This window comes from Gossypium hirsutum, chromosome A11 (genome assembly GCF_007990345.1).
Source record: "Gossypium hirsutum isolate 1008001.06 chromosome A11, Gossypium_hirsutum_v2.1, whole genome shotgun sequence".
In the NCBI taxonomy this organism is placed as follows: Eukaryota; Viridiplantae; Streptophyta; class Magnoliopsida; order Malvales; family Malvaceae; genus Gossypium; species Gossypium hirsutum.
Genome location: NC_053434.1, coordinates 4464109 through 4476483, shown reverse-complemented (window position 1 = coordinate 4476483; position 12375 = coordinate 4464109). Strand labels below are relative to the sequence as shown.

Below are 12375 nucleotides of genomic sequence, written 5' to 3'. Positions count from 1 at the left end.
TGAAGCTGTGGGTCCTCTTGAACTGCAAGCACCTTCTCATTGCAATAATTTATGGTGAGTTTGTTTCACAGTAAATTATTTACGAGAAATAATTTTTACATTTTTATATATTTATTTTATGTCAACAAGTTAGATAAATAAAAAATAATTTATAAATCAACAGAAAATAAATTATTTTTTCTGAAAAAATATAAGTTAATTTACAAAAAAAATTCTTTCATGAGTAATTTTATTTTTATATAAAAATTAACTTAAATTAAGCCTAATAATATTATATTAATAATAAAATTTTACTTTTAATCTTAAAAATATTTAAATTATTAATATAAAATATTATATTTTTCAATATTATTGAATATATATATATTTAATTATTTATATTAATAATACAATAAATTATCAATATAATTTATATAATTTACTACGTTAATACTTATTCAATATTACAATTTTATTTTAATAAAAAAATTAAAAATAATAATTTTAAATTTAAACAATATTATTCATATATTATTGAAAAATATTTATAGTAATCATTTAATAATAAATATACATTACAATTATAAATATATTAATAATAAATGTTTTATAATATCAAGGTTGAAGTATGCCATAAGTTTATCTACTTTTCATAAATTGAGAATTTAATTATTGTACTTTTCCTTTTAAGAATTTAGTCCCCTACATTTCAGATTTCAGAATTTAGGTCTAATTGTTAATATTATTAATTTTTTTTGTCAATTTTATTGATGTGACATTTTTAAATAAAAATACTCGCTTGGTAGCCACGTAGTTAAAAAAATGATGTTTTAATAAGCCTGAATTTAACAAAATATTTTTAATAGTGTTAACAATTGAACCTGAATTTTGAAATCTAAAAAGTCGGACTGAATTCCTAAAAATAAAATTTTAAAGACTAAATTTTAAATTTACAAAGAGTATAATGACTTATAACATATTTTAAACTAGTATAAATTATGAATATTTGTTTACTACTTAGCTTCAACTATCCATTGCAACTCTGAAGTATCAATATGCACTCTTATATAATTTAAATAAAGCTCAATTAGATATTATTTGTAATTAAATTTATTTATGATATTAATTATTACAATATATTATTTTATTATAAAATATATTTCGATTGTCAAAAGGAGATTGTACTATGTTATGCATTTCATTAAGAAGAAATTTTACAAAATGATTTCGAGAGATTTTACCGGACAACAGAAAATATTTCACGCAAGATTATTCAAACATAAAAAAAATATCAATTTTTCTAGAAAATTAGTTTATTTTTCAGAAATTAACGTAACTATATTTTCATAAAGGAATGAAAAGTAAGAAAAATAAATAAGAAAGAAAAATAAGAGAAAAAAAATGATTATTTGGAAAGAGAGAAATGAGGAAAAAAATTATTTTAGTTAAAAATGATATATTTTTAAAATATTTTATTTTTTCTTTTTGATTTTCAATTATACCTTTCAATTTTTTTATCATTTCAAATTTATTTTCGAAACTTTAGTATTTATCTACAACTAAAACAAGAAAAAGAGTGTAATGAACAAATTTGTCTGTTAGTCAGAAACGACTCCTTCTCAAAAAACTTATCCTATTTTTCTTATTTAAACATTTTTTTTTGTTAAAAGATATTCATTCACCACAGAAAATTACAAAAGATCATCAGGTAAGAGAAACTGTTACTAAAACGGGCAGGTCCCAATAGCAGAATTTTAGTATTGAGCAGCCTGTTCAACAGGTTGGCTGGCATTAGATAAAGCTCCTCTGCAAATAGTTGAAGCAGCTAACAGGAAATATTGAGATAGAAAAGAATAGGGAAACTATGTCACACTTTGTTCTAGTTCATGGTATGTGTCATGGAGCTTGGTGTTGGTACAAGATTGTGTCGCTGCTCAAATCAGGCGGCCACCGTGTCACTCCCTTGGATCTTGGTGCCTGTGGAACCAATCCCAAGACCATCACTGATCTGGTTTCCTTGTCCGATTATGCGCAACCACTGATGGAATTAATGGCCTCTTTGCCTGAAGACGAGAAGGTGATGTTAGTGGGTCATAGTTATGGAGGGGTTATAATTTCTTTAGCCATGGAAAGCTTCCCCAAGAAAGTATTGGCCGCTGTTTATGTGGCAGCTTTGATGCCGAATCATGATTATCCTATTGCAACCGGATTAAGGGAGGTAAATATATGAACACTGTGCCTTTGTATGTTGTGTTTTAGTTATCTTTTTATCGGGGGTTTAAACTTGGATTAAATGTTTTGTGGAAGCTCTTGAAACGTATTATGGCGGAGCCGCTCTTGGATTTCCAGGTATGGTTTGATGATGGATCAGAAAGTCCACCAACTCGTGCCTTATTTGGACCAAAATACACGGAGGCAAAGGTTTACCATCTCTCACCAAAAGAGGTCAGTTTAGCCTCTCAGAAAAGTGTGCATTTAGCTTGATTTTATTTTTATATTTGAAAGTTTTTATTTGACCTAAACAAATTTTGTATTTTTTTTAAATTGAATGATTAAAATATAAATTTAAAATAGTTTAATGATCTTATATGTAATTTACCCTTTATTTTTCAAAGTTAAAATTTTATGGTATTAATTTTAACTTTTTTTTAGAAAGAAATTGTATTGTCAAAATCAAACTAAACGAAGTTATTGTGATCCTAAAGTCATTAAAAGAAAAACCAGTCTGATCTGCATAAATGATTGGTTGTTGAGTGGTTATGTTGTAGGATATACAACTGGGTTTGACGTTGATGAGACAAGGAAAAATATTCCTCAAAGATTTAGCAAACGAATCTCTGCTAAGCAAAGAGAAATTCGGATCCATCCATCGGGTTTATATAGTTTGCAAAGATGATTTGTTGGTGAAAGAAAGTATGCAGAAATGGTACATTGAAAACAGCCCAACAGAGGATGTGAAATCCATAGCTGGTGCGGATCATATGCCCATGTTCTCCAAGCCTCATGAGCTCTGCAAATACCTCCAAGAGGTTGCTCACCAATATAATTGATAATTAAAGAATTTATCTTGATAATTTGGCATGATAATTAGGGTGTTCACCACTCAAACATGATTTGAATTATGTAATCAATTACCTAAGAATAATAAATTTGAAGTTTAATTCAATAAAAATACAGTAAAACTTCAAAAAGTAAAATCTACAATCAAACTAGAAAGTTTGATGGTGAAAAAAGTGTTGAAAAAAGTACAAAAATTTGTTGAAATTTTTAAGATTTTGATATCACAATTAATCATTTTTCCTATAGGTCATCATGACATTGGAGGAAAATATACAGTCCACTTATACAAAAAAGAATTATTTATAAATTTATAAATAATAATATATTAATCACTTTTTCAAAGAAAGTACGTAGAAAAAAGGGTAAGAGAAGAAAGGTCATAATAATCACTAATGTATCCAATTCGAAAGCAAATTCTCTTTATCACACAAAGCAAAGCAAAGCAAAGCAAGCACATCCAATAATAGCAAAAAACAAGAAAGAGAAGCAGTACGACCTTATCAAACATCCAATAATAGCAAATATATTTTTTTTAACCAGCATGTTTATCAAGGTTAACAAATCATTGATTTTTGGTTCAACCTATTGTTTGAGATGGCACGAAGCTAGCCAACATTAGATAAAGCCCACTTGCAAATAATTGAAGCGGCTAATAACCATGAAACATTTTGTTCTAATTCACAAGGCAAGACAAACTGTTAAGAAAGTGGGTAGGTACTAAGAGCAGATTTTCTATTGCAACTTTGTTTCATTTGGGTTTCATTGCTTGGGTTAACTCATCATCAAAAGTTGAAGAAATCATTTTAATATTGAGCAGCCTGTTCAACAGGTTGGCCAGCATTAGATAAAGCTCCCTTGCAAATAATTGAAGGAGCTAACAGGAAATATTGAGATAGAAAAGAAAAAGGAAAGGGAAACTATGACACACTTCGTTCTAGTTCATGGTATGTGTCATGGAGCTTGGTGTTGGTACAAGATTGTGTCGCTGCTCAAATCAGGCGGCCACCGTGTCACTCCCTTGGATCTTGGTGCCAGTGGAATCAACCCCAAGACCATCACTGACTTGGCTTCCTTGTCCGATTATGCGGAGCCATTAATGGCATTAATGGCCTCTTTGCCTGAAGACGAGAAAGTGATACTAGTGGGTCACAGTTACGGTGGGGTTATCATTTCCTTAGCCATGGAAAGCTTCCCCATGAAAGTATTGGCCGCTGTTTATCTCACAGCTTTTATGCCGAATCATGATTCTTCTATTGCGACTGGAGTAGCTGAGGTAATAATATATATGAAGAAGGCTATGCGTTTGTATGTTCATGTATGTCTGTGTTTTAGTAATCTTTTGTTCGGATTTGAACTTGGGTTGAATTTTTGTGTGGAAGATAGTACTTCAGAAGGGTTATGGCGGAGCCGCTCATGGATTTCCAGTTATTGTTTGAAGATGGGTCGGAAAATCCACCAACTCATGCCTTATTTGGACCAAAATACATGGAGGCAATGGTTTATCAACTCTCACCAAAAGAGGTTAGTTTATTTCATCTCTATAAATAAATGGTTATTAGATGAACGTGTTTTGTGGGTGCTGATGGTATAATGCTTTGTTGGAATTTGTAGGATATAGAATTGGCCAACACGTTGCTGAGACAAGGAAAGTGGTTCATGAAAGATTTGTCCAAGGAATCTCTGCTATCAAAAGAGAAATTCGGATCTGTTGATCGGGTTTATATAGTTTGCAAAGATGATTTGCTGATAAAAGAAAGCTTGCAGAAATGGTACATCGAAAATAGCCCTACAGATGATGTGAAATTCATAGCTGGTGCCGATCATATGCCCATGTTTTCCAAACCCCAGGAGGTCTGCAAATGTCTCCAAGAAGTTGCTGAGAAGTATAACTGATTCTACCATCAAATATTTCACTTAGCCAACTTCGTAATCAATAAATAAAACAAGTGTTCTATGATGTACGGAATCAAGTTTTAATACTCGTAACTTTTATAAGCAACTTATAATAATTATCTGTCAATAAAAATAGTTCTTTAAATTCCTGTCGAAATAAAGTTTTATCCTTTTTATATACCTATTTAAGTCCTTAACATAAACAATCTTTTGCATAAAATAAAACATTATTTGATTAAAAATTAAAAGCTTATTTAGGTCTAATACAAATACACACATAATCAAAGTTCTTCAAGGATTTTTTTAGTGTTTTAGCATTGATGTTACGTAAGGGATAAGGTACACTGACATTTACAGATAACAAAGTAATGATCTCAATGAATGAAAGCAACATAAGGCCAAAAAATCAATGGCTGCTTTAGCATGATGAACCACTTGAATAAGGGGCTATTATCATGACATAAAGAAAGCAGATTCCAAATCCATATAAACCCAAAGCGACCAGACAAATTCCAATCGTTTTTCCCTGCAATGGGTGCGAGCATGTTGAGTAAAAGGTGATTGGTATTATCTTAGTTCAGCCACGGCACAGCAGATATATATACCCCAACCTTGTAGCTTCCATGCATTGCAGAAGATAGTGGCAGAATCATGGGATGGAATTCTAAAAGCCAAACCTATGAATCCACTGTCTTTAAAAGAAATGCAGTCTCCAGAGCTGACTCTTTGCATTGAAGATATCTATTTTCCTCTACAATATCTATCATTAGATTAAGTAGAATGGGGTGTTTGGGGTCATAAATAGTTTGTTCACGAACTCGAGCGACCCATTTTGCCGCTTCCCAAACTCCAAATCTGAAAAAATGTCAGAACAGAAAGGGATTATTGCCTACTTCAATTACAAGGGAAAAATATATCATCAACTAGAAGGCTCAATGTAGTACTAATAGTCAGCACTTCCATTTACAAGCACAAACAGATTTGATCAAGAATGAATTTCTGAAGTCCCAAGTGTATCTATATGCTGCTGTTCAATCGTCAGTTAAGCTCACAAGTTCATGCATCCCTTTTTCTCTGGATGGCATATCTTTTAGTTTATCAGTGTCGAAAAATTGGAAGTTCAGATAACTGAACAAAACACGACACAGCTACAAGAAGGGCTACGTACCGTGTGTTGAAGGATGAGGAGACTAATACAGCTGGATAAAGAGCATCCTTCTGAATATTGTCATATGGAGAAAATTTCCTTATGGCATGAAACTCATCAATATCCCCAGGGTAACCAAACTCTTCATAATCGGCAGCCGTCAGAGGTAAAATGGGGTATAGCAGAGTGTTGGTTGCATCTAAAAAAGGAACCTGAAACAGATCAAAGGATGAAATAAGTTTACATAGAACTATAAAATAAAATAACAAAACCAGCTTATACCCATATGATATTCTAAATTACCTAGTACATATATCCTAGAAGACAAATAGTGAAAAATGTTACAGTCTGTTTTACCTTTTCTTACCCATAAAACACAAAAAAGGATTAATAATAGTGGAAAGACTCGTAAGAATGCTGAAAACAAATGTGTCTAGTCAACACAAGCAAATTAAGACTATGCAGCAAGCATACGGGAGCAGACACAAAAGCAAAAGAGAAGATTTTTCAAACCTTCAAAACTGCAGCACGGAATAAATCTGGGCAGCAATTGATGGCGGAGGCAACCAGGAGTCCTCCAACACTATATCCCCAACCAGCAAGCTTGTTTTCTTGCACAATCTCTTTTTCAACAAGGTACTTTGCACAAGAGATGTAATCTTTGATTGAATTCTGTTTCTTTGTGCGTCGGCCATCATGATGCCATTTCTTACCACCACCACCACCACCTCTGCAAGACATACCACCCATAAACCAAGAAAAAATTGTTATGTATGCAATCTTTTTTTTTTTTCTTGACATAAATTAGCTATAGAAAACTGAAGGCAGTGATAGCCAGGAAGAACTACTATAATCGTAATGGGAAACAAACCTTACATCAGCATAAGCAACAATCCAACCGCGATCAAGAAGACTTTTCAACTCACTACGCCACCGTTTATCAAGTATTTCACCATAAGCTCCATGTCCGTGAAGTAATCCAGGGCTTTGGTTATCCTTTCTATTTTTGCGTGAGTAAACAATAGTTAAAGGAACCATAGCCCCATCATAAGAAGAGACATCGTGATGTTCGCAAGCATAAAATTCAGAAAGGTCATTCCACAAGTTTCCGTCTTCAGATTTGACATCATTCATAGAAGAAAATTTCACATTTGTTGTCTTCTCAGCAATGGCTGAAGACAACGCTGTACCATACAAAATCCGGGTTCTTTCATGAAGCATATTTTGCTGTTGAACAATATTCCACTTGCCATTTGATAAATCATAATCAACCACAGCATCAGGCATCTGTCAATAATTAAAAATTAGGAATATCAATATTGATGAAAATTTGACTAATTTTAACATATATGGCAGGAAAACCATGACAATAAACATGGATAAAGTAATAAACATGATGTGAAAAAGTATAGACACATAACTAACAATATTACTTAAAATCATGAATGAAAATGCTGCCATATAAGCTACTCAATGTCATATTTTACTCATCCTAGAGGAGAAACATGAACAGTTGCTTGACCGTATTCAAATCAAGTAAGTATCAATCCAAATCATAACAATAAATGTTTATCCCTAGAAGCCAGCCAGGAAACAAGTTGGTTTAAGCAACTAATATTCAAAACATAAAACCTAAATCACAAACAATAGAAGAAACATATCTTCCATCACTGACACCAGACATTTATAGCTCCATTAAGCTTTCTTTGTTTCTAACCAATGCATATGTAGGATCCATTCATCAAACTCCTATAAAATTACTAATAAGTAGAGATGATAAGGGAATAGCCGTTCTACATTAAGAGCTAAATACTGTTCAGAAGGTAGTCATCTACATACCACAGGTGATGATATTGTGAAGCGCATAGTTTTGGAGTAGTAGTCATAGTTTGGCCCAGGAGAAATGTTACAAACATGTTTTGGAAGAGGAAGGAAATGAGGCTGAAGCTCTCTCAGATGAACGGCTTGCTGCAATAAAACAGAAGACAGGAAGAGAGTATATGTAAGAATGCCATAAAGAGAAAGGGTAACAAGGGGGTTAAAGGAAGGGAGATGGAGTATAAGAGGTAAGCACAAAAATATATATTTCCTACCTTCCAACCAGGTAATGGTAGAGCAACAGAGCAGATTCCATATTTTCGACCTTCCCTTGTAATAAGAACCAAGTGCGAGTTGCAGAAATCAACATCCTCTATGACCAAGTTTTGATCAGCAATGAATACATTCTGTGGTCCATAAGACATGAGATTACTTAAATAACAAAGCGAGCATGGGTAGAATTTAACAGAGCAAGAAGTGTCTACGGGTGTGAGCACATATCATTCCACCTCAGTGCAATAGGGAAAAAAGGTGCATTTATGAACTAGGGGACAAAAGAAAAAGATATGAAGGAAGTCATATTAGATTCACCAACCTCCCAAATTCTAGGATTGGATGAAGAATCAACAGGGCTTCGAAGAAGATAATGACTATCAACTATTTGGCCATCCTTGGGTGCATCAGTGAATAAATAAAGGTATCCTTGATGATGCTCGAGAACGCAGTGAACAATACCTTCACTCTCCCAAACTAAGTTCATGCCGGAAAAGGGGTCAGCTGCATTTATCAGAAAGACCTAAAATATGGTAAGAAAGTGTTAACACCATTTGAGCATAATCATTTACAACAATCCAAGCTGACTACATGCCATTTTTGCATTCTTACCTTAGAAAATGTAGGAGAAAATGTATTAACTGTCACAAAATGGAAATCTTTTGTGTGTCTTATGTTTACATAGACATTTTCATCTTGTTCTTCCAGCAGCAAAACATCTTCATCAGTTGATCCAATCATGCTACAGTATATCCTAAAACAAAACATCAAATTTCCAAGTGAACACTGTTAAATTCATTTGACAACCAAAAAATTAATGAATAGATAAGTGAATTGATTATGAAGCCAGCAGAGTTTCACCTATACGGCCTCTTATTTTCATCAGTAATGACATAGAGCAACGCCTGCCCATCCTTGACCCATGCCAAATTCGAAACACGATTTGCATGAGGCTTGCTGCATAATGCACCAGAATTCAAATTTCTCACAGATAACTTGAAGTAGTCATTGTCCTTATCATACATGGTGTATGCAAGAAACTTATGGTCCGGCGATATCTCAGATAATTCTTCATAAGCATAACCTTTATATACATTCAGAAAGTAATGTCAAAAGGCAGTCTCGGAAGCAAAAAAACGAAGAGGGGTAATCTTACATTTTCTGCAGTACCTCCAAATCTCTCAGCTTCTTGATTGTAATCAAGCAGCTTCTGTTCAATCCTCTTCCCAGAAGTAAAATCAAATCCAGAACTTGGAGACTTATGCGAAATGAACTCCTCGTTCAAGCTTGCCAACCTCCTACATAGCACTGGATATTGCTTCCCTTCTTCCACCCTTCTATAATACAACCTGCAAACTTATTCAGATTCCAACTAATATAGCAATTATCGTTCTCATACATCCATTAACATAAGAAACTTGAAAACATTGAATTTGCATCAAGATTATCTCCTATGAAACATAAAACAGGTATTTGCTTTTTTTGTTTTACTTGCTCGTCTAATCGTCCCAAGATTTTACAAAACACCACATTTGACAGCTCCTATTTTCTTAACCAAAAAAGGGAAAATTTGAAGGAAGTACCATGGACCCCAACGGAGTGGAGGTGTAGAGAGATCAAAGTTCAAGCGAGAGGCCATCTCAGACTGGAGCTTAGTTTGGAGTCGTTCAGTGTCCGACATGACAGCTTCAGTATACTTCTCTTCCTGTTCCATATACATGTTCATATGTCGCATGGCGACTTTGTCTTGGAGAGAAGACATCCAGGGGTAAGAATCTTCCCAAGTGACATCATGGAAAGTGAATGTTTGTGGTTTTTGAGGGGCTTTTGGAGGCTTCGGTGGGGATGGTGGATTTGCGGTTTTGGGGGGGTTGTACTTGGCTGAGCGGTGATAGTGGTTGTGGTGGTGCCAAAGGATGATGGCGGAACGGTGGCGGACGGTGGTTCGGAGGTGGCGTAACATTTTACTGATGGGGTTTAGTGAAGGGTTTTGAAGAAATTGCGAATCTTTTTAGTAGTTCGGCTTTGGGCCTTTTTTATAATTGGGTTGGATTTGAATACGTTGACATTTTCTTCCTATTTCAAAGAAAGCCCAAAACAAAATAAATCCATTATTGTCCAAATCCTAAATGGATCTCCGAAAATATCCAAAATTGTTATTATTAAGAGTTGGGTCTAATATTCCCTCAGTTCCTACACTCTTTGGACTCTGGAAAATTAGTCTCTCTGCAATCAGTTTCTTGATAATTTTCTATATATTAGAATTATTATAATAATGATCACATATATACACATCAGAGAGGAATGTTAAACTTCATTGCTTCAGTGCTTCTCGTGTCCTGCTGTCATAAATTCCATGCAATCATCAAAGACGGGTTAAATTGGGATATGTGGATTTCTTTTTTACTATTTTTCTGTTTGATTTCCGAGAAAATGATTGAAAGTGACAGATTTGCATCGAGATTTATGAAGCCCCCAGTTTTGGTGATAAACTACTGAATTTGCCCATTGTTTTCCTATTTAGCAATCGTAATTTCTGATCTACTGCTTCGAGCAAAGTTCCAAATAATGCCCTATAAATCTGTCCTTTGCTTTTACTTTTTGCGTAAAATTTAAGCGAGTGAGTTATTGGATAGCTGCATTTTCCCAATAACAGTCAGCACATCAGTTGTGTCCTATGATCCTATCCTTCACCACCACAAACCGATACTCTCGGAGTAAACTCGATGAGTTCAAGTTTTTAAAACTCGAATTTGATAGAGTTTAAATACATTAAAACTTGTTAAATTAATAAGAAGTAAACATGATTAGGGCAGGGGATAAGGATGCTAAAGATTGACTTCAACCTCACAATTGCACAGTGAGCACACGGTTATGTAGTTGTTGGCATAAAAAATAAATTTGATCTCTATCCTTAGCACCTTAGCTACAAACTTCTTTTTTTAAGGAACAAACTTAATTATTTATATTTCAATTTGAGTTTGAATTAATATTTTTATTATTAATTACGGGTAAAAAATATATATTAAACCACACAGATTGGTTTAGGTGATTTAGGTTCATTAAGTCTGAATTATTGACTTTTAAAATTAAATTGAATTTAATTGACTTTAAATTTAAGTGATTGAATTTAATTTTTCCAATTTGTATTAAAATTGACATATTTTATCAAAATATTTAAATTTGATTTGTTAAATATTCAAACTCAGTTTCGTAATAATTAATCCAATTTCAAAATAAAATTGAATAATTCACAAATACAAACAAAAAGAAAATTATCCTCAAACACTCAAACTACAAGTTTGATTTTTTTTTTAAAGGATTACAGCTGTATATACGTAAATAGGAATAATATTTACTACACTGTCAGAAAAATTTTAGATTTCATAAATAAGATTAATGATCGATAAATATCCTATAAGATATAATAAAATATTAAAAAATTAAGTATTTAAAAAAGACATAATAATAATTTTTTAAAGTTATTTGTGGAATAAAAAAAATTTACTGCCTTTACTTATTTGTGAGGGCTATGAATGTGCTGTCAAGGTTACTAGATGAAGTAGCAGCTAGCCAAGTATTTCATTACCAGCCTAGGGCCCGAAAGATGAACTTATGTTTTGCAAATGATCTTCTCATTTTTATCAAAGGAGAGCTTGAGTCTATTGTTGGAGTTCTGTACATTATGGGTTGAAGTTGAATCCTTAAAGAGTGAGGTTTACTCAACTGGTATGTCTCAAGTTGAGTTGGAGGAGGTGCATCAGGATACTGAATTTACATTGGGTTGTTTACCAGTAAGATATTTGGGGTACCACTGGGTACCACTTCTTGTGAGGAAATTGACAGTAAAAGATTGTGCTCCTTTGCTAGAAAAGGTTGTCATGAAGGTTAATGGGTGGGCAGCTAAAACTTTGCCTTGTGCAGGAAAGGCTCAATTGGTTCAAGCTATGTGGTTTCACATTAAGAACTATTGGGCATGGCATTTTCTTTTACCTAAGCAAGCGATTAAGTTGGTGAATCAAATGTGTATGAGATTTTTATGGAAAGGACAAAATGAAAAAGTTAAAGTAGCTAGAGTGACTTGGGAGCAAATTTGTAAGCCGAAAAATGGAGGAGGTTTGATTCTTAAAGATCTTGCCAGTTGGAACAGGCATGTGTAATTTAACACCTTTAGCCCATTCTTATCCAAGTTGGTTCATTGTGGA

At 33.3% G+C, this 12375-nt stretch overlaps 2 protein-coding genes across 4 annotated transcripts; one reads left to right on the top strand and one right to left on the bottom strand.

Moving 5' to 3' along the window:
* Nucleotides 1–1553: 1553 nt before the first annotated feature.
* Nucleotides 1554–5089, top strand: LOC107911992 (methylesterase 10). Of its 2 annotated transcripts, XR_005904762.1 has the most exons (5): nt 1554–2197; nt 2287–2424; nt 2748–4312; nt 4423–4560; nt 4651–5089. XR_005904762.1 is itself a non-coding variant. In XM_016840016.2 (3 exons), exons 1-3 carry the CDS (start codon nt 3959–3961, stop codon nt 4930–4932), a joined length of 774 nt encoding a protein of 257 aa, XP_016695505.2. In that variant the 5' UTR covers nt 3586–3958; the 3' UTR covers nt 4933–5089. The 2 variants fall into 2 exon arrangements, 1 of the variants encoding a protein (XP_016695505.2); XM_016840016.2 differs by lacking the exons at nt 1554–2197; nt 2287–2424 and having other exon boundaries at nt 3586–4312.
* Nucleotides 5090–5219: 130 nt separating this feature from the next.
* LOC107911991 (protease 2) lies at nt 5220–10212 on the bottom strand. 2 transcript variants are annotated; one of them, XM_041080684.1, is made up of 11 exons: nt 9754–10212; nt 9341–9519; nt 9032–9254; nt 8783–8924; nt 8493–8693; nt 8173–8304; nt 7919–8047; nt 6951–7366; nt 6593–6809; nt 6101–6291; nt 5220–6006 (listed from the first exon to the last, which is right to left on the bottom strand). In XM_041080684.1, exons 1-11 carry the CDS (start codon nt 10131–10133, stop codon nt 5964–5966), a joined length of 2253 nt encoding a protein of 750 aa, XP_040936618.1. In that variant the 5' UTR covers nt 10134–10212; the 3' UTR covers nt 5220–5963. The 2 variants fall into 2 exon arrangements, with proteins under 2 accessions (XP_040936618.1, XP_016695504.2); XM_016840015.2 differs by having other exon boundaries at nt 5220–5787; nt 9754–10208.
* Between the last annotated feature and the right edge of the window lie 2163 nt (nt 10213–12375).